This window comes from Limulus polyphemus, unplaced genomic scaffold (genome assembly GCF_000517525.1).
Source record: "Limulus polyphemus unplaced genomic scaffold, Limulus_polyphemus-2.1.2 Scaffold358, whole genome shotgun sequence".
In the NCBI taxonomy this organism is placed as follows: domain Eukaryota; kingdom Metazoa; phylum Arthropoda; class Merostomata; order Xiphosura; family Limulidae; genus Limulus; species Limulus polyphemus.
The window spans coordinates 473,003-496,820 of NW_013665968.1; the positions used below are offsets into that span (position 1 = coordinate 473,003).

General features: G+C 29.4%; 1 protein-coding gene across 1 annotated transcript in view; it reads left to right on the forward strand.

Annotated features, from left to right (window-relative positions):
• The window catches only part of LOC106457659 (ARF GTPase-activating protein GIT2-like), a 59,152-nt gene that overhangs the window by 5,405 nt on the left and 29,929 nt on the right, over nt 1-23,818 (forward strand). The window contains exons 2-8 of the mRNA XM_022383670.1: nt 4,245-4,378; nt 5,440-5,552; nt 5,876-5,978; nt 13,083-13,169; nt 13,780-13,910; nt 16,673-16,767; nt 22,558-22,603. Of these exons, the coding sequence (XP_022239378.1) occupies nt 4,245-4,378; nt 5,440-5,552; nt 5,876-5,978; nt 13,083-13,169; nt 13,780-13,910; nt 16,673-16,767; nt 22,558-22,603 (709 nt within the window). The remainder of the gene's footprint in view (nt 1-4,244; nt 4,379-5,439; nt 5,553-5,875; nt 5,979-13,082; nt 13,170-13,779; nt 13,911-16,672; nt 16,768-22,557; nt 22,604-23,818) is intronic.

The window sequence follows — 23,818 nt, forward strand, 5'->3', positions numbered from 1 at the left end:
TATATATATGTAAATATATTGTAAATTTTGAGATAATCCTTTTTGATTATTGTAGGGGAGAACTGGAGTAATCTAATGATGTCAATTAGATTATATTATATATATATTATAATATTAGATTATATATATATATATATATGTAATGCTGGCCCAGAGTGTTTTTTATATCATAAGAAACCATAATATATTTGGAAATAACTAATTTTGATTATTAAAGGGTAGAACAGAAGTAACCCAATGACATATAGTGCTATTTAAGAGCCCCATATGGACATTTGCCACCCTCCCCAGAAAATGAGAGAATCATAATTTTTTTTTATTCATTCAGCATGGGTATATGAATTTTTTATTCACCTCCCAATTTCACACTATTTTGCCCACCTCTGGAAAAAATTCTGCAGATGCCCATAAACAAAACTCAAAGTGAGCCTTGGCTTCAGTGTATTAGTCAAAGAAAATAGTTTAGCAGTTATAACATGAAGTTTTTTACTTTTAACATTTAGCCATAAGTCATATGCTTTTGTTCACTGAACTGCTTGAAATTTGCTATTCAACAATTTTGCTGACTATTTGTATGTTATATTGTTGACTGTTATGACAACAACAGATTACTTGTATACTAATCATGTAAAATTTACTAGATATGTTAAATGAATTGTGAAGTTTTTAATAACCATAGTGGAGAAAATAAGTAATTTATAAAGTAGTGTGACATATCCATATAGTGAGAATTGATGAAATAAGCATTTTATAATTAAAGATGTAATTTATAATTAATGTTGTTACTTACTGTGTATTGCTACACCCAGAAAGTGGATTTATGCTCCCCTAATCAGTCATGAAAGTTTTTAAAGTGTAAATTTTGAGCAATTCATTAGACCAAATTGTGGGTACACATCCAAAGGTTAAAGTAAGGCCTTAAAATATAATTAAGGTATATAGATTAAGGTATATGGTGTAAATGGGACTATCGTGCTAAACACCAATAACCCATCAAAAACAACATTGGGTTGCTAAACACCAATAACCCACCAAAACATTACCTCCCGTACTTCTAGCACTATAAGAAGCTCTGTAAACAATATTAATAGAGAGAATAAGAGACTCAAAATAAACATAAACTGCATAGAATGATATTTTATAATATGAAGTGTATATTACAAAACATCAATTATGAAGGGATACCAAATTATAACCTGATCTGTGACATGCTGTAGATTTAAAAAAAGTAACAGGTGATAAGAAAATATATGTGATACCAAGCCCTGTTTTTGTATGTTCATGTAATTATTAGCTGCATGAAACTTGCTAATTGATTGTCATACACAAGCTATAGAAAATACTATAAGAAAATACCTATACTGTAATGAAAAATAGGTAGTAAAACTCACAAATGCAAATGAATCATGATATGTGGTGTTGAAATAATAATGTGTAGGATATATGTATATATATATGGCAAGGATAAAGCTTATTTCTTTTTGTTCTTTTTAATATTGCCTTTTTCTTATAATAGGAGAAAAATTACTATGTACAGAGAAGAGAAAAAATGTAGTGAACAAGAAAAGTTAATGGTACAGAATTGTCAGTATTAATTTAATATTTACATGAAATATTTTAAATATTTGCTGTAGGCACATAAAACATTTAAATCTTCACTTATTGTTTTATCAAATCTATGTCATCTTGATGTACATAAATTGTTATAGAAACTTAAATAGGGTAGCTTAGTTAGTTGAAAAGATATAACATCTTGATAAAGAAAGATTGTGAAACTTAACATTATAAGTATCCTTCTCTGACTTAAGAGTAATGAATCTAACAAAGAGAAATTGAAAACTTGCTTTCAAAAGATATGCTGCTACAGCATTAACATATCTGCTTGCCTATTATCTTACCTTTATTAGTCACAAAGAGGTCTACAATATATATTGTTACATATCTGCTTGTTTGTTAATTTCTGGTAGAAATACTTTCCGAAGAACTTCAGTGATACAAGTCCTGTATTGATTAAAACTAGTTTATTCTTTCTTGATACAACTTTTTGTAAAACACAGAAGTTCCACAGTCACTTTAAACTTAACTACTTTTATAAACACAGGCTATAATTCACAGCAATTCACACACTTTATTTATGGTGTCTACTGTTTGCTTGACTCAGTTATCTATATCTCCAATCAATCTATCTATCTCTATATCGCTGGCTTTCTTTGCCAAGCTTATATACTAAAAAAGAGGGCGTCTAGCAAACACTCGGACATTCGCGGGGTTCTCCAATAATTCTAGAAAATCCAACGCACGTGCTCCCAGCGTCACGTGACCTCCGCTGTCATATCAGTATAATCTGTGTTGCCCTTCATTGGGAATTCACATGAAATCATTCAGTATGTGTTAATCTAGATCTTTTGCACACATACATTGGGTGCAGATAAGTTTCTTTGTTTCTTATGAATTAATAAGGGAATGTTTATTGTTGTTTAAATAATTTTTTTAAGTGAAAGGTTTGATTTGGCTTGAATAGTGTGGGGTATCATAGATAACTAGTAGTAGATTTTCTGATGATTTGCAATGGATAAGTTGCAAATAATGAGAACAGACACAATTTTACTTAAAGAAAAAAATGATAATTTATTACCACTGTCACGACGAATAATACAAATAATTAATACAATACAATAAACTTGAGGGCAGTTGATTAATGAGTATGTGTGGAAGTGAAAAGAAAGAAATGAAGACTATTAATTGAGCTCTTATCAGTTTAATGTGTTTCCCCCCCCTGTAATTTAGACTATACTATTGTTTAAAAATAAAAGTAAAACCCCAAGTTAAGTTAAATGCAAAGTGAATAATAAATCTACTCAAGTTACATTAACTTCAAAACAAGTTTAAACCAAAAGTTCAGCTACCTCAATGCTGAAACTAACTACCAAAATTTATACTTTCTTACACCTTCCTTAAAACACACTACTCACTTCAAAAGATGAGTGCGAAAGTTAAAATAACACAATACAATGTTTACTCACTTCAATTACTTTGCTTCAAGTACATTAATGTTAAAACAAAAGTGAAAACAATTTTGTTTATGGCAAACTTCTAACTCAGCTGAAATTAAGAACAGTTAGAAGCCATAAAGGCTCCCAGTATGAGGTTAAGAATATGGTATGGAAAAACAGAAAAACAGCAGTAACCTATGAGTTCACTTATTGTGAACTTTAGGCTCCCAGTATGAGGTTAAGAATATGGTATGGAAAAACAGAAAAACAGCAGTGACCTATGAGTTTCTGCTGAACACATACAGAAAACAAACAAATAAATAACAGCTCACTCAGCACAAAGTCTCTGAAAAATCTTATGAAAAAAAACTTGTAAATCTCTATTAAAATTCTGTATCTAAACTGTATTAAACCTTATGAAACTGTGTAATTCTGTATCAAAATCTGCTCTCCCTAGATCTAAATGCTGCCTTAATTATGTCAATACATCTTAAAGTTACTGATACAAGAGAGCAGCTATCAGTTCTTATTAGATCTGTTGGCCAACAGGCAGTGAAGATCAAGGGCAGTTTCATCCACAACTGTTATCTGATTCACTGACAAGAAAAACTCACAAATTAAACACAGTAATTTTATTCCAGTAAAAGAACCAGTAAGTAGGCTTTTAATTCTCACTTAGCACAGTTTGTCATTCAAGGAAAATGAAAGTTAGTATGTCACTTGAGCACCCCTGTGTCCAACCAGGGCACTATGAAAAACAACATAACTCTTAAAATTGTTACTGTTTAATTAAAGGGATGGAAGACATATAAGTACATCCTTATAATACAAGTGTAATAATCTTTAACAGCTTATTAAAGGTATTTTACTCTGCCAGTATATAACTTATTATACTTATTAAACTGCCACAAATGCAATAAGAGAAGTTAGCTTCCCCTAGATGTTTTAATTTATTTTTTCAATTAAGTGTACATTCTTGCTCATTATTTCATTTCTGCCTTCCAAATGTAAGTAAAGCAGTCTCAGAGAATAACTTGATTTTTTTTCTTCAGTCTTGAAATACTTTTGTAGCCAGAGTTTTTGTACACTTGTTCACTCATTCTAACATCATGCTTAAATACTTTGCTAATGACATGCACAAGTCAACAGTATTTTTTGGTAAGCGAATACAGTACATTTTTGAGTAAAACATTGCATTACAGGTATAAAAATATTCTTGTGCTCAAGCAAAGATTTTTTACTTACTTTTAGACCCCACATGGGCTTCATTAAACCGTGGAATACTGATATGTGATGAATGCTGCAGTGTCCATCGTAGTCTTGGAAGACATATTTCCCAAGTAAAGTCACTAAAAAAGGGTGCTTGGTGTCCATCTCAGTTATCTGTAAGTATTTGTTGCTTGTGTGCCTAAAGCAAATGCTGTCATTAGTGAAAGACAATAAGAGAAATCAAGGTTGTGATTTAGGCTAAATGCAATTTTGCAAGTTAAAAAAATTACCCTGTTTCATTCTGGCAAATAGTTCAGAGAGAAATATTTAAAATTTTTGTTTTAAATGAAATAACATCTCTAAATCAGTTACATATACTTAACATAAATTAACATTTGGAAGATCTGGAGTTTTACACACATTCATAGTATAAACATTGCTGTTAATCTGTTGTATAGGTATTTATGTACTTTAGTTTACAATTTCTTGTAAGTTTATTTTCTTTATATTTCTTAACTTCTGTTAAATCTCTCTGTATGTTTTTCAGGAACATTATTTCTTTGTTTGGTATGAATGTTTATTAGTATTAAAAGTGGTATTTGATGTTTACACTAGTTTCCATATTAACTTTCTACTGGTATCTCGGTTTTAGTGTTGGTTAGACTAAGAATGAAATAACTTTTCAAAGAGTTAAAATTGGGTGTTAAAAATCCAAAAGAAATGCTACAATTACTGTAAGAGCTATTGACTTTTACCATGAGAATTGTTGTAAATAAAATTGAAGCTTAATTATTTTAATTTGTTTTAAAGCACATAAGAGGAAGTGAATGGGGATTGAATTTTGTCACGTTTGACATAATTTTTGAAGAGTAAAAAAAAAACACAATAATATTTGTTAGTGTAACAAACTTGTTTGTGTTGAAAAAGGTGGGGAATTTCCCATATTTTTGAAAAACCTCAACTGAATAATAAATTTGACTCGCATTCAATATCAACTCTGTAATTGTAGCTTGTGGTTAGTTTTATGTAAGTCTATTTTATCCACATACATGATATTGTAATTGAAGGTTTTTTTTAATCAAAATAAAAAGCATATTAATTTCTTTTGTTATGGCATAGCATTTAAGCTGAATATTAGCTACAATCTGATACTTAGTTTTGTTATATTTTTTGCTAATGTAATGTTTTTTAGAAGTAAAATAACATGCAGTTTTTATGAACTCTTTTTCATTTTTAGATGGTTCATACTCTGTACAGTTGTGGTGCTAATTCTATATGGGAGTACACTTTATTAGATCCTGGCCCACACAAAAGTGAACGGAGAAAACCAAATGCCAAAGATCCTCTTCAGTGAGTAAGATTTTTCTTTTTTACTTTGCCATTGTTAATCCAACAAGTTTTCTTAACCTTTAAAACTCGCATAATGATTTATGCATTAAGTGTTGTAGCATTATTTTGTACTTTAACACTAAGAGAAGAAAAATTATATCATTGAAAAATAGTATTACAAGGCACTGAACTTTTATGTTAATAATAACACTTTTTTCTTTGGTTTATACATAATGGTAAATTTTTGACTAACACTACTTATTATGTACTTAAACAGTAGGTAAGCTAAACTTTGAATTATTGCTGTGATTTTTGCAAAACTTTCTGTGATTCCTCTGTTTCAGTCCAACAAAAGCTGATTTTATTCGAGCCAAACATCAGAACCTAGCCTTTGTTCGTAGACCCAGTAGAGATGAAGGTCCTTTGTTAGTATCAGACTTGAATAAGGTATGTGTCTCCTCTTTGCTTAGTTTGTAAAAAATAAAAGGGAATGATATTTGTTTAATGTAACCAAAACCAAATTTTAAGATCCTTAGTGTATTCTTTACAGCACTCAGTAAGAACTGATGAAATGAAAAAATACTTTCTGCATAATTTTGGGTTAATAAATTATCAAATAATATGTAAAGTTTTCACTCCTAGTTAGATAGTGATAACCTGCATTTAGTAAAATATAAACAAAGATGAATTTTTTCAAATTAAGTCTGAGAAAAAGCTTTTTTTTTGTTTATGGCAGCTTGCCAAATCTAAATTTCCTAATTCATAACCTCATACCTTATAGTTTTTGTATTATAACCTGTTTTCAAAGTTTTCTTGTGTTTTGCCATGTAAATATTAGCCTAGTTTCACATGTATAATTAGTTTTTTCTACAGAGACAGGAAAATTAACTTTCTGTAATTTTAATCTTGCAAGTTAACATTAAACATATAAGTTTTTAAACTTTGCAGTGTAATGATCATAATCACCAATAAACATTTTTTGACTTTATTTTCAGCTGTTATTTTTCTTTATGTTAACTTTTCATCTTTCATTAACTTGGGAAGGCTATGAAAAATATTTTTTTTTTATTCTGAAGTATTATTGGCTAATCTTTCCTTGGCCTACCATTTTAACTGTCTACATACATTTTGTGTATTTTATTCCTATGTTTCAAACTGCATTACCTTTATAAAAGGTTTCTTCCCTAATAAAAATACATGTATATTTAAAATAATGAGCATGGGATAGGAGGTTTAATAGTTTTATAAACATATGAAATTGCTCTAGTGTTTGCTTATTGCTAAGAAATGGATATGGTGCATCAGAAAATAATTTTTGTTAAAATTGTTTTATTGGATATTCCATTAAACTTTTTTCAAATGTGTATTTGGTAGGACTAGGACTAACCGAATGTTTTTTAATAATAATAGATCCCTTGAAATACAGTACAAGCTCCCTGTAGTGTAATATACCAGTCCAAGATTTTTTACTTTCTTTAGTTGACAAAAGTTTTTCGAGCAGTTTAAGATAGTAACAACCATTTAGCTAAAGCCATTTATATATTCAAAAAAAGCCACCTTACACAGATGATTTGACTATAAACCAAATAATAAGTGTGTTTGCACTTCCTTGGCAAATAGATTCCTAATTCAGTTATTGCTAGCATCAGGCAAAGGAAAGTGTTCTATAAACTGCAGTCTAATACATTGAAGGTGTTTCTTTATAACCTTTTGTATTTTATATGGCAAAATCATTAACTTTTTCCATACAGGATCAGTCAACCTGACCAACCACATAACCACAAAGTAACCATCAGAGTTTCCATACTATAACTTTTAATATGTTTTGTGTATCTTCACAAAATTCAGCAGGCCTTCAGTAAACATTACAAGTCTCTTGTACACAAAAATCAGATTTTTTAATTAAGTATTTTTACTAAAGATTTGTTTATTTATATATGGAACTAAAGTGTTGACTGCTTTTAATGCAAAGTGATTTTTATGTTAAGATTAAAAATACTCTTCTTCATCTAAAAATTTTGAAATTGTATTTGCATAACCCATAAAACTTAATAAATATCAAATGTTTTTTTTGTAAAACTTTATATCTTATCTGTTATTTTCTGTTACTTTATATGGACTCAGTTGATTTGACTGTCCTTGTAACTACCATAAAATAAAATTAAATAAATCTAAATTACTCTTTTTTTTTTTCCTTTCCAAAATAACTAAATTGTAACAGAAAACTACAAATGTTTATCCTAAATAGCTTAAGGCTTTTAACAGTCTACATCTGTTTTCTACTTAATTTTATTGTTTTATTGCCCTCCAAACCATGTCTAATTAATAATCCTACCACTGAAGTTGTAAATCACTTGGCAAACAAGTAATTCATATTACCCTATTGAAGAATTTTTATTAATTATCATTATTTTTCATTATCTTACCTAATCTAACCTAATAACTTTCTAATTTTTACATTTGAATTACTTTTATAGCCATAAATAAAGAATATACATGAAAAACAGGAAATATAGTACTTACCTTTGACCTCTTGTTTTTTTTGTGTTTTTCTTTGCTATTGGTTCCCAATGAAATTTAAACCTACTTTATTATATTAATGGTACTAGTTCACAAAATTTTTATTTACTTAAATAATGCACCTAATAACACAATAAGATCATGCACAAACCAAACAATGTCCTATTACTATTATAATTTTAACTGACTTTTTAACTAAGACAAAAGGTTTAATTTAAATCCCTTAGCTGCTCGATCTGAACACCACAAATAAACTTTTCAATTGAGGACAAAGATGACTACTCTGCACTGAAAACAAGGTAGCATTATATGTCATTTGGTAGATTAAAACTTTGCCTTTCTATTGGTTATAAATAATATAGTATGAAACATCAGAAAGAATTATTGGCAATTTGTGAAACAGAGATTACGACAGGTGGGCATGGCTAGTGGGTCTGAATTTCTAATTTATGACTGCATAAACAAATAAGATTGAAGGCTATAAAATTTATATTTTGACTTAGTAATATCTGTATTATAATGGGTGATTTATGTTAAATTCAATACTTCAGAGAGGGGTGGTAAATAAATTAAAGAAGAGTGAAGACCTAGAAAACAAATGTCATGATTCTCATACTAAGGGAGATTGAGGATTTTGTATAGTATTCACTTATAAGATTAATAAAGTAAAGTTATATAATATTAAAATTTAATTTATTAACTATGTTTTGATGCCAAATTTATTTGGTAGTTTATTTTATACTTGGGTCAAAAGTGGTATCCTGCAAAACAATGTTACTTCAGCACATAACTCAAACAGGCAATTGAGTACTTTTCCTTCTGATATCCAATACATCTAAGTGTGCAAAACAAGATGCTGATGCTTAATTCTGTTATCAACACAAAGGGCAGTAAATGGTACATTAAACTGCTTATGCCACAAACTGGATGCATGTAATTAATCTGTTATGTTTACTGCACATAATTCTTGCACCATCTGTACCAAGACCAGCACAATTTGTTCAGAGGATGTCATGACTTTTAATAAAATCATTAACCACTTCAAAAAGACTTTCAGATGTATTGTGCATTGGTAGTAATTTACAAAACAAATATTTTTGTGAATTTTGTCACTGAATTTATATTGAATGAATACAAGGTTGATGCTGTTGGAAATATTGCTACTTTCATCCAACCGAATGGTGAAGTACTGTCTTTTAAGGGTTTTGCCTGTGAACTGCTCTCTTTACATCAGCAGCTATTTTATCAGACCTAAATTTCACTGCATTGTTAGACATATCACTCACTTTCACATGACCTTCATCCCTTCATGCTTGAATGGAGAAATCCTGGGAATTTACTCTATTTGCCAACAGGAAAGACAGCTTTCTATTTCTGGACATCATGTACTGTCTTTCCTGCAAGAAACTATTAATTTCTTATTACTGAAGCACGTCCTGGACAGAGCTAATCAGAAGCCAATTTAAGAGGTGTTTGCTTGAACAACTTTCCACTTAGAAAATATACGGTATCGTCTTGTACCAAATAGACTGTGTCAAAATGTGGTTCTGATACATGGCCTTACCACTGAGACTTTATATTGGCTATGATTTCCACATGAGTTGATTATTTCCATATTTAAAATTGTTTTACAACAATGTACTCAATACTGTATATAGTAAGAGCTTAAACTAATGGGAGTAGAATTAATGGTGATAAATACACTACAGTGGTTCAGTATTAACGTAAACAATTTTTAAAGTTAAGGTATATATATGAACGTTTTGAAAAGGTAGTGATATTCTCTAAAATTTTTAAACCCATAACTGATAGCAAGAAAACTGTCAAATTTCTTGCAAAAGTAAATGAATTTGGTAACCAAAATGTAATAGAGTTTACAAGCTCTGTCTACAAAGTCTTGTAATGTAGATAAATTCTATTGAATCTAATATGCTGTGTGTAGTAAACACTGTAACACAAATTTTATGGAATATTTGTATATGGAACTTGAAAGTTTATAACTTCAAGGGTAAAAGCATCCATTTTATTGAAAACTTTGAACTTGAATGTTAGAATAATATGGTAATATATGAATATAAGTACTATACTTTGTTTTTAGTGAAAGAACTTTTCCAAGAGTGAGTTTAAATGGAAAAATTTGTTCAATTGTGTTAGGAAAATCTTGGTAATTAAGTATAAGAATATCTACAACCACATGATTAATGTGCAAAGTTTTATTATTGTAGCCTTTTTCAATAAGATTTCTTAAGTATGAAATTTCAAAGTCCTGTAGGTACTCTTTGTATTTTGTGAAAGATATGTTGACTGTATTCCATAAATGTTTTGTCAAGTAAAAAATACATGGCCTGCAAAAATTCATTTAATATGAAATAATCATAATTTTTATGAGTGGCATTATTATAGAAACTTGTGTGTTTATTAGCAAAATTTATGCTTTATATGTAAATGTTTAAAAACAGTCTATGATAATTATATATTTTCTGTTATTTGTAAACCAGGAATGAAATTCTCAACAAAATAATATCAGTACTTGTATGTGTGTACAACAAAAGATCTTGCACATAGATGTAATTTATAGTATAGTTTACTTAAAAGAACAAAATACCTGCAATCGTTGTTTGATGGTTTTAACAAAACAAATATATATTAAACAAGGAAGTAAATAAAAAAATTCATAAATTTAAATTTTATGTTTTGTTTTCTTCATTCTGTTGAGTGACAAAAAAAAAAGACTAACCCTATGACAATGCCATTTTTACACCCCTTTCTGTGCAGTCTACTGAGTTGCATTCAAAATTTAATTAAACCACTTTACTATAAGTGTATTGTAATGAAATTATTATTATTATCAAGTACATTCTAATTCAAAGTTTTATATAAGTTTTAATTCCTTTATTTCAAAAGAAACCTCTAAACAATAATTAAAATTTCAGTATGTTTTGTGACCTTGGTTCAAAATCTCAACTTTAGAGCTATATAGGAGGAACAAGTGTGAGAATGTAGACTGTCTTTCTTCAGATAGTCAAAATACAAATTTGAGATTCTTTAGAAGTAATTTAAGTACTGTCAAGAACTAGAATTGGATAAAAACTGTTGTAAAATTTCCAGAGTCAAAGATAAGCCATGCCACTATCAAAGTAGAAGCTGTGTAGCTAAGCAACAGTTTTAAGTTGAATGGCATGTTTATAACCAATAGAAAGAGCAGATTTCATGCTATTTGTTGGAATTAGCAGTATCTGGGTTTGTACATGTTAAGTAGAAAAGAAGGCTAGTCCATTGTCTAGAGTGGTGTCCCTAGCTCTAGACTATATATTGCTCACCTTATATATATCAGATTGATACAGTTAAATTGCATTTATATTTTAATTAATTATGTATTATTTGTGTTTTAAAATTCATATTTCAATGGTTTAATGATTTTTTTACATTTAATTGTGGTTGACTCGCCGTGAATGCTTATAAAAATTAGTATGTGCAAGTGTCATTTTGCATGTGGTAAATGCATCTATGCCTAGAGTCTGCCCATCATATGTGTATAATGGCCCACAGGCATCAGTTGGTGTAGCAACATAAATAATAAAAGACAAAGAATTGGAAAGGAAAATAAAACATTAAAAGTAAACCATAAGTAAAAAGATAAAGATGTGAAATTGCACATATGATCCAAAGAAGATATTTTAAGACTATTCTATAATGGTAAGTATATATTTCCATTTCTTAATTTTAAACATTTCAATGTACTTTACGTTGATAATCATAGCTAGAGTTAGTGATATGGTAGAGAAAATAGAAAATAAAATATAAACATTTACCTTAAAAAAAACTTTTGATATTCATTTCAGAGGTTCTAGGGATTATGCAAATAAAATTTGAAAACTGTAAGGTAATAAATAGTATTTTTATACTCAAAATAAAAAAATCATCTTGCAGGTGAACTATTCAGAGTGTGAGTGCAAATATCTACGTTAATGAATCTTTTATTAAAATACTAGAAAAAATAAAAAAAATAATATTTTTCTGAAACTACATACTTTTAGAAAAGTTTGTGTCAAATTTCAAACAATTTCATCCACTAGTTTCATTTTTGTAAAGAACTTTCACAAGAGTTATATAACCTACTTACAATGTAAATATATTGTTGTCATAGAATTAGTCATGCTAATATCAGGGGTGGGTACTGATCACAGCACATTAGTCGGTGAAATACATCATCTGGATATATTTATTGTTATTGACCAATCATTACAAATCATAGTGCCACACCAGGCTACCAGATTAGTTTAATAATCATTGATATCAAAGCTGCTAAATAACCTCTCCTCGTGATCTTGTTGGCAACAAGAACTAACATTGTTAGATCATTTGCTCATCCATTTGAAGAATATTTAATGATTGTTATGTTCTGTGAGTCATGAAATGTCTGCTTTCTGACAGTACAATGGAAAGCATATGAACTGGATGAAAAGCAGATCATATAAGTCCAGGTACTAAGTACTAGCAATAAAATAAGTTCTGGTACTGAGTACTAGCAGAATTTCACCCCTGCTGTTAACTATGTAATGCAAGCTTAATAGCTTTAATTTTTTTCTTTGATACAACTAAAGTATCCACATCACGGACAAAAACAGAATGTGTGAGCAAACCAGAATAGGTAGTACCAATATAGTCAGTGTTTGTTTTAATTGAAAACTAAATGTAGTATAAATATCATAAAAATGAAACAAAAACTGATGTTTGTGCCATAGAATTATAGAATACTGCATGAATAATAATAAATATAAAAAGGAAATAGTATCTATTGACATTATATTTTACTCTGAGTAGGCCAGGCTTGCTCTGAATATTACTTATGTAGTCCACCATTCTTTTATAGTTTGATTTTACTTTTCAAATTTAAAAGCAAAGCAGCTTTAAAGCATATACTCTTTAAAATCTTTTAAATTTTGTTTTTTTTGAAGAACTTAACTTGAAATCTTATAACTTACATTGAGTTATCTTGTTTATCAGTACAAATGTCTTTTTACCCAAAAGCAACTGTACTCCAGTGTTCGAACAGCCAACCTAGAAACTAGCCTTCGACTTTTGTCTCGTGGAGCTGACCCAAACTATATCCACCCAGTAAGCTTCAAATTTCAGATTTGTTTGTAAAATATCTCTGTTTTGTAAAAGATGGGTAAATAATTGTTTATAGTTGAATGACATTGTATTATCTTAGAACGCATGGAACAATAAATCAGTGAATGGATATTTAAACATAAAAATGTATTTTACTCTACTGTAACCAGTGTATTTTATATCAAATTTTTAAAGATTTGTCTTGTGAGTTTTGAAACTGCATTTTGAATGCTTTACAAATTGGGCATTTAAAGAACTGATTTATTTCTTTTGTTTTTTATTTTACTTTCTTTTTTTTTTGTAGTACTTAATTTTCTTATAATGAATAAATGCAGTTTGATAAACATGGCTTTAAAATAAGTAAATGCTTGAAGCTAAAAGCAAGCACTTTTTTTTTGTAAACTTGCTTTGAGTGGATACTACAAATTACAACTTTCCTTTTTTGAATTGGCAGCTGCAGCAGTTTACTCCAATTGACTTCCATAGTGAATCCAGCTTCTTTTTTCTTGTAAAAAGGAAAATAAACTTATGTAATTTCAAAACAGTTGTTTTTTAAAGTTTAAAAAGTAAGGAATGTATATGTTATTTATATTTTGAAAACCATAATTTCCAGGAAAGGGGAAATACTCCATTACACTTAGCTGCAAAAACTGGTCAATCTTCTCAGGTGGAATTGTTGTTCATTTATGGTGCTGACCCTGCAGCTCAGGACAGATATGGAAAAACCCCTGTTGATTATGCTAGGTAATGAACACAGCCAGTTTTGTTTTGTGCTTATATATTGACAAATATGTTAATATTTCATGGGTTAAGATTATATGTTAAACACACAGTATTTATTACTCTTTGTGGTAGAGCTGGGATTATATTAATCAATATAATCAGTAACCTATGAGCATCAGTTACATTGACTTGTGTGATGTAAAATAATCAATTAAATGAAATTATGATTAAATCGATTAATGTCGCAAAAATAATTAGTACATGTTTCCACATATAACTGTTTTTGATTATTCCAACTATCCAATAACTGAAATATTGTCATTATGATTTTTCATTGTTGTTTTCTATTAATTGAGATTTGTTCAGCTGAATTGATAACTATCATGATGCATAAAAATAATTGAAATTAGGTTTTCAGATTATTACTATTTAGATTATTCAAACTATCAACGTAATTGAAAAATATTACCATTATGTTTGTTGTTAGGCACAAAGCTACACAGTGGGCTACCTGTGCTTTGTCCACCTTATGTATCAAAACTCAGATTTCTAGTGCTGTAATGCTTTTTAATTAGTAATTCTAGTTTTTTCAGCTTTAGTACGGCAAAGCCCGGTGATTAGAGGGGCTACCTCATTATTTGAGTGTCTAGGTTTAGTTCTTGTTGCCACCGAATTTGTCCGACATTTTAGCCACCAGGGTATTATTTTTATACCATTCTTTTTGAGTTATAGCAAAACTGCTAAGGCTATCTGCCACTGTCCCTAATGTTGAACTGCTGACTTGAAGAAGGGCAACTGGCTGGCAACACCTACCTACAACTCTTGGGTTACTTTAATGTTAAATAAAGTGCAAATATACTGTATGTTTTAAATTGTTTTATGTTTCTAATATATAGTTTTATAACTGTATTCTTCAATTCTGAATAAGAATGTTTTTACATTTTGTTACATTGTAAGTTATATTTTCCCTAACTTTATTCACTTTTAATGTTAAATATACTATACATTTATTTTTTGTACATTGTATATGTGTTATGTTAGTAACACCATACCTCTAATTTTAATGAATTTGTGTTGTGGTGAAAGTTACGACAGGCACAAACACATCTCGAACCTACAAAATTCCTATTATGAGACAAATACTAACCAATCGCTATCCTTTATACACTAAGTCTTGCCAGCTTTTTAATCATATGGCAAGTTACAATAAAAAAAATAAAAAAATCAATAAGTTGATACTTACAAATTTGAATACTGTATTAATCATTAAATAGGCTGTGATTGCAATGCAGTATTCATGAGGCCAAGGAAAAATATTATTTATGTAATAACTCCATTGACCCTGAAAACAAAAGGTCCTGACCCTAAAAGGTTTATGCTTTTTTCTTTCAAGAATGCCAAGAGAACATAATCAGATATTTATTTGTTTATTAACCAGTAACATTTTTACCCCTGTTATTTGTGTGAGCAAGTTTTGTAATGAACCTTATCACAATATGTAACTTTGACTTTGATTGGAACTAACTTGGAGTTATATCAAGCAAAAAGTCCACATCATAATGATCACAATAACTTTACATTAAGATATATTAAAATATAATTGTTTTTATTCTATTGTTATTACACTAATTTTTCCTAATAAGTCTTAGAATTTTTTGTATAAATTTCACATTTTTGTTTTCACTAAACACAGAATCTGAAACTTTTTTTTTACAGCATACTTGTTTCAGTATCAACCTCTAACAAAGCTCTCCAAATGTTTAATGTAATTTGAAACATGCATGATCTACATAAAATATCAGGCAGGTGGTAGCATTGCCAATGTAGGGATGGCTCATTTGTTCATCGAAATGGTATTTTAAATATCTTCTCAATAGATCATCAGAACTTTACAATACTTTACAGTGTTTCTTTTTATAACAATATCTATGTAATGACTGAGTCACAAGTTCTGTGAATGTCTGTAAATATCATAGGAAAAGGTTTGCATTTCTTGTTCTTTCTGCTGCTGCTTTTTTATTACGTGATAACTCGAAAACCAAAACAATGGTGTCATCCAAATTCACTGAGATGACATAGTTTCAAATGGAGTTTCCACTTTTATAAATATCACTAACTAGTAGTAATAAAAAAATCATTATTCTAGTGTAAATGATTTTACATTACCCCTAGAAGTTAGCTTTCTTACAAAAATTCGGTGTTCCTTTAAAAAGCTTAAGTACAGGGTGAAACGGGAATTATCAGCCAATAATAGGTAAACAATAAATATTATAGTTGGAACCTCATTATATTTAGAACTTAGTTATAAATACAATCAAGTTTATTGTTGCATATGTATATTCTGTATCATATCTGACAACAAAGAAAAAACTGCAAATTTTAAACCATACAATGAAATATAAGTTTTTTGTATACATTTTCAATGTTCTGAATTATAAAACTGAACCTACATAATTTGTGTCACTACAAGTGATAATTTTTATTCATTCCATGAGCTCATATCATTTTAATAAGTCATTCCATATATTTTGACAACTCTGTTTGGCCTATCAGATGAAAATAGTTGACCCTTTAGGTATCACTGAGTTCAACTGTTGAATCAATACTTAATGGTTTATCTCATTTTAATTTTTTATATAAGGTAAAATATTATTATAAATACTTAAGTGTTTCTCTTAAGTTATTTTAGTTTAAATAAACTTATTTTTTTGTTTGGGAAGTGAGATGTCTTGATTGCTTTTTTAAAGTAAAAGTAAATCTAACATGTTTTTGATATACAACAGGGATGCTGGACATACAGATTTGGTAGACAGGCTTGTTGAATGTCAGTATGAACTAACTGATAGGTTGGCCTATTATCTTTGTGGTAGAAAACCAGGTAGGACGTCAATGAAAACTTTTTGTTTTTCATTATGAAATTTATTATAAATCAATAGAAAAAATTATGCTTTGTATAAAATATTTATAAGAGTATGATGTGTTACTAATGTAAGAATAAGATGTAATTTTCATTCGTAAAAGTAAAAATTAACTGTGGTTAGTTGGTAACGATGCAGAATGAGAGAGTCATTGTTAAACAGCTAACTTGTGCTCTAAATTTCAATATTTTGAATAACATTAAAGGTTTTAATTAGAAAATAAACATATGAGGGTTATCTGAAAAGTTTGTGGCTTGACCTAAAAAGAAAATTGGAATGTGTGATTTTTTCTTATAAATATTAAGTTTGAACAACATATAACTTAACTTTATTTTGTGTGATTTGGAACTTTGAAGGAAAGAAGTGAGCAGTGTTAAATTCCATGGAAAAGACTAACTTTGTGCCAGGCTCAAATATTTTGTTAAAAAAGATGATGACACTGCAAGAAATCCACCAGAACAAGGAAGTAATGTTAGGAGAGGATACTCCAGCATATTCAACAGTGAAGAAGTGGTGTGCTGAGTTTAAGGGCAGTAGACAATCATGTGAAGATGATCTGAGCCCTTGACATTGACCACAACAGAAATTGTAGATAAATTCATGATCTGGTTATATATAATAGAATAATTACCATTAGAAAGTTAGTAGAGGAAGTGGGAATCAGTAGAAGTACTGCAGTAAGCATTTTGAGTGACAGTTTGGGCATGGGTAAGGTTAGTACCAGATGGATCCCAAAAATATTTTCACCTGAGCAGTAGTGGAATCGAATTTTTGAAAGCCAATACCTACTCCAAAGGTTTCATTAGATTCATAACTATGGAAAACAGAAGAGGATTGCTCAAAAAAGGTGTGCTTTTCCATCAGGACAATGCCCCAGCACACAAATTGTATGTTGCTTTGAACACTATCCATGATGCTGGCTTTGAATTGCTCAATCATGCCCCTGCATTCACCAGATTTAGCTCCAAGTGACTTTTTTCTCTTCTGTAACCTTAAAATCTTTCTGAAAGGTTGAATATGTCAGAGTGATGATGACTCATACATACTGTCCAGTCATGGATTGAAGGCCATGAAGAAGAGTGCTTTGAGAATGGCATAAAGTCCTTAAAGCACTGCTGATGCAAGTGTATAGACTCGGAGGGGGGGGGGGGATTGTGTTAAAAATAAATCATAGTTGAACCAGCATCTCTTATTTTAGGTCAGGCCACAAACTTTGCGGGGACCCCTCATATGAACAAAGTTATAGTACAAAAAACAAAATAATGTAAAATTATCATTGTTTGATAACCATATTTGTAATTTTAAAAATTTAAAACCCAGTGAAATTATTCCGTATTAACAATAATTAGGACTATGTTTTGACTACTTTATAGGAGTATTATTATTTTAGAACTTTGGGGTATTTTTAAGTCACTAAATATTTGAAGAAACATGAAAAAATACAAATATAAAGTTATCAATATTAATTTATTAAAATTTTGTTTCCTATAAAGTATTAGTTTGTTTAAATATTTTATTCCAAAAAATACTTTTCTTTCAAATTGATTTGATCTGTTTTTGTTTAGTAATTGCAGTCTTGCTCAGAAAATAGCAAGATAACTTGAAGCATTTGAAATGGTGGAAAAAGCAGACTATATGGTGTTATGTTTTTTTGTTAATTACTGTTGGAAATTTCTCCTCCTGGGATACCAGACTTGATGTAGTAAAAGAGCCCCATTGAGATACTTTGTTCATAATATGGAAAAATAACATATAGGAATTACATTTATACACTAATGTTGTTACTTCATTTCCAATCCTAGTTGTCAACAATAAATAAGCATAGCAAACAATTATATCGTCAAGTTACGACCTTTGTACTCATTTGCTGCTTGCTGTATGTTGCTACACCTTGTCAAATTTTGGACATGGAGGACATGAAACGAAATAATTTTTTTAGATTTTATATATATATTTGAAATAGCCAAAAAAATCATAAATTACTATATCGATACATAGAATTCCACTATAATTTATCAAACTTAATAACTAAGCTGTATTTGGGTCTAAAAAAATATGAAATTTCGAGCAGATTAAGACTCAACTTACCAACTTGTGTAAAGTGTAATAATTGAAAATGGCTGAGAAAGCCACTTGGGGGACATTCTGAGCTATCGATTGGTTAATCACTTTTCACAGACGGAATTAATTGTATATGAGGAAGTGTTTCCAAAAGTGGAAAAAGGTGGGTGGGGCCACTGTTTTTGATTCAGTGCATGAGCGATATCTCAGCAAACAGAAATGCTAGCAGGTTCTTATTTTTTATTCCAGCTTGTCAATATCAGTAATTGGAGTTCCTAATTTGTAAGAAACTATAGACTTTGTATTTGGACATCACAAACTTCTAATATGAACCAGTGCAGCATTCAACATACCACGTGACACATAAAAATTGATGTTTAGGTGTGTTTTTAATATTTACTTTTAAATTAAGAAATTAACTAATGTATAATACTAAAATATGAATTATAATCTACAACTTGATACCACATTTATTGACATAAATTCATAAGATAGTAGTACAATAAAATTTTGAATGCCTTTGACCCATGACCTGTGTGGAAAAGGTTTATGTGGAGCCACATGAAGGTATGGATTGTTGTTGATGAACATATCTTGGAATTTGAAATATGCAATGTGGAGAGGGCTAAGCAAAGACTTACTTCTTATAACCATTGAAAACAGTTGTCATTATTTTACATTTTTGTGCATACCACTAGAGTGATACATATTGAGGAAATGCTTTCTTTAAGCCCTAATACATAACTAACCCTTTGTGTATGGTATTAGTCCATTGGGCTGTCATGTTAGTGAAACTACATATAGTAATGTTTACTGGAATTTTCACTATAATTCTGAATATAGTACACACATATATTCATAAAATTTGGCAAGCTTTTATTAAACATTACAAATCTGTTGTTCACCAAAAATCAGAAATTTTAAAAAAGTGTTTCCATCAAAGATATGTAAGTGAATTTCTGAAGCCTTTACTCAGTAAATTTAAGTGCAAGGTGATTTTCATTTTAAGAATAAAAAAATATTTTCTCCTTACAGTTTTCATACTTCATTTGTCCTACCTCTTGGACTTCCTTAATTAGTATTATAAGTTTTCTTTAGATAAAACTTTATATTTTATCTTTTATTTTTTCTAGCGTAAATTTAGTAAAATCATGAGAATGAAAGGGTGAAAAATATGAAATAAAATCCGATATACCTTTTTTTTTAATCCAGAATAACTGCAGATTATAACAGACAATTACAATAATTTATCCTAAAAGCTTTAGGCATCTAATGTTACTGTTTTTATTCAGTTTTTTGTTCTTTTTTAAAACTGTGTTTAACTACTTAATGAAGCATTAAATCACCTGTTGAGAATGGGGAGATCTTAAGGTAAAGAAACTATCAACTTACTTCACATGAAGGTAGCTCACATGCATTCCTTGAGAAGTTCTTCATTTAAGTTTTCTTATGTAACCGAATACGGCTCTACTTTTTACATTTTAGTTAATTTTATTAAAAAGCTACAACAATAAATATAGAAATATTCATAAAAAAACAAGAAATTTAATGCTTACTTTATCTTTGAGGCCTTTTCTTCGTCCAAAAATTAATTTACGTAACTTTCAGATATTCATTTTAGAACACAAAATATACATCATGCTTTAGAATAGAATGCCCCAAAATTAATATAATTTATTTGGCTTTCTAACTGAGTTATTAATATATTAAAATCCATCATTGCTTGAGGCAAGGTGTTTGGTATACACTCATCAAGTTGTCCTCAGAAACTATCAGCTTTGACTGCTAAAACAAAAGCAATCATCTGATTTATTTAGTTCAGAATGTGCTCTTTTTATAGGTTATAAACATGTCCAATATCATTGTGAAAGAATTATAGACAATTCTTGAAAGACAGACTTAGTGAGGTATGTCATATGGGTTGAAAAAATATAATGAAATGTCAGTAAATCAAGAAGAGGCTGAAATTTTATATTCTGGCTTCTCAGTGTCTGTAGTGTGTATTTCTAATGAGTTGAACAATCTGAGAGCATTATAAGGGAAAAGAAAAAAGCTATAAATGAGAAGTGAGAGTACCACTGAGTCGTTACTCGGAGAGATGCAGATTGAGAATTTATTTTAATATTTCCATTTGAAATTAAGAAATTGGAACTTAGATGATATAAAAGTATGAATTATAAACTACATTTGATTCCAAGTTTATTAATATACATTGATAATAAAGTTGTTTAATTAAATTTTGAATATAATTCTGTAATATGGCATAACATACATTTTGACCAAAAGGAAATAAGTTTCTACCTTTCTTTCTTAATTATCACAATGTATATTTATCATTCAACAACCAATGTACTTTTTGACATATTGCTGCTGAAGTAAGCAAAGTCTGTAGTATTCATATAATTATAATTTCAAATTATGAAATAGTGTAGAATATAATACAATTTAACTTAGTTGTTTTTTTTATCCTAATACTCATTGCAGATTACGCATTCACATCCTTAAATTTTCTTTTTTTAAACAATATGTTTACCTATATTCTGAAAATTAGTACTTTCCATTTGATTTTCTTCACATTTTTGTATCCTTTGTATGTTTCTTGAATTTTGTGCAAAGCTACACAAGGCCTGATTTTGAAGTGATAGACTAGAAGAAAGACAACTAGTTAACACCACCCACCACCAACTCTTAGACTATTTTAGTCAGACTGAATAGTAGAATTTGATCATCATCACTCTTTTAAGTATAATTCTCCCATGTCCCTAAAATGCAGAGCACAATTTATTTTGTGGTAATAATGAACAAGGAACCTTGAATTAATAGTACAGTATGCTAGCCACTAACCTGTACTTGGCTCTAGATTCGTTGTTTATATTTCTTGTGTAAAATGACATAATTGCATGTTTTCTAAACATATTTCATTAAATCTTTCAAGATGGCAAATTGCAATTTTAAAAATTGTATTCAACACTTCTTATGCATTTGTTTACTTACATATAAGGATCAAGTGATAAAATATTTTTGGTTAGGGAAACAGAATAAGATGATGTCGAACACTGTACATAAACATTTTTAAGACACTTTGTTGTTACTGAAATCAGTTGAAAAGTACATCCAGATGAATGTCACTGTCCTCTTATGCCACTTGCTGGTTTTATTAATTTTATATGTTTGTTCCCAGAGGTTAATGTTGAACTTGTCTCAAGTACTTTACTGTCATCTGTTAATCACTGGAAAAAAAAATCTAACTTTAATTATTTACCCTAGCAGTAGTTATATGTACTAGACCTGTATTGCTTAATCTTAAGGGTTATGGCCAGTAAATATAATCATTAGAGGTACTTATTTTCTGTCTTACTTGTGAATACAAAAATAACTGTCAGTAATTTACATTTGCATTTGATAATTGAGTTAAGCAATAAATAAGCTAAAACTAAACAAATAATGAAAACACCCTTTAATACTGGATAGGTTCAGTTGGCAAATGTCAGCTTTATTGACATTCTTCTTAATACATCAGTTACTTTCAAAATATGAATATGTGTAAACTTAAAAACCATTATTTTCAATAAAGTATCTTGTTTGATCCACTGTATAATGATCGGAGTTTAAGAATTTCTGTCTAACGTGAAAATTATAATTATTTCATTATGTTGATCATAATTCATGAATGTGGATCTTGCTTTCAGATCATCAATCCGGACAAGATTTTATTATTCCAGAGATGTCAGACAGGTAGGATAAAGTGTCTTACAATTCAATAAGATACAGTAGTTCACAAGCAAATGAGATACACTAGTTTACAATTACTAACAGCAACGCTTCCCTACAAGTGACTGTTTGTGCTAGTAATTACTAATTGTAGTATTCATACATCATTGAAAAAGTGAACATTTTCTAAAAAAGAATTTTTCTGGGAAGTATTGCATTGGGAAAAAGTGTTCAGATTGAGCTGATATAAATTGCAATATTTTGTATATATTAAAAGTAGTATCATATTTAAAAAGTGTTTTTTTTCTTAAGAACTCCATTTTTTTAGTATTATATTTATGAATTACATCAATAAAGATATATAATCAAACCCTCGTGTACAGTCCCAGTGAAAGCCGTGTTCTTGTGAGGAGAGTACTGTTATTGAAAGTTGTGTACTGTGATAAAGAAATGGTTGTTTCACATACCACAGTTATTTTTCTAATTGTCTGAATCTTGAATACACAAAGTGTGAATTTTTTTTTATTAATTTTTGTTTCTGGTGACGTTCAACAGATGTCGTCACATCATGTATATTATTTCGGTCACATACATAGATACATATATAGTAAAATGTAAGATACAGTAGTTCACAACTAGGTGAGATACAGAAATTTACAGTTATGCAAGATACAATAGTTCACAACTAGATGAGATACAGTAATTTACAATTAGGTAAGATACAGTAGTTTATAACTAGGTAAGGTATAGTAGTATGCAACTAGGCAAACCACAATTGTTCACAAGTAGGTGCAATACAGTAGGTCACAATCATTAGTATGTATTTTTATACTAATTTTCAAAACTTTAACTAGATAGTACAAGTGTCGTAAATCTAGAAAACCAGTCTTTTTTTTTTCATGCTGGAGCTGGTTGAGCGATTACAGCTTCAACAAGAGAGAACCACAAATGAAATTATTGGCAACTTCGATCAAAAGTATACTAATTATAACGATAATTAAACAAATAAAACACAAAACAATAATCATGGCAAGAAACAACAGCAAGAAAACACCACAACAAAAAAAAGTAAAACCAGTAATATGAACATATTAAAAAATGTATAATTTAAATGAAGACTGCATGTTGTTCAGTGTTGGAGAGTGCTGTTTGATGTGGAGGGTTTCTTTAATCAATAATTCCAAGTCCGTATTAGACTTGTAGAGGATAGATAAATTAGATAGCATCGGTTAATGTCCT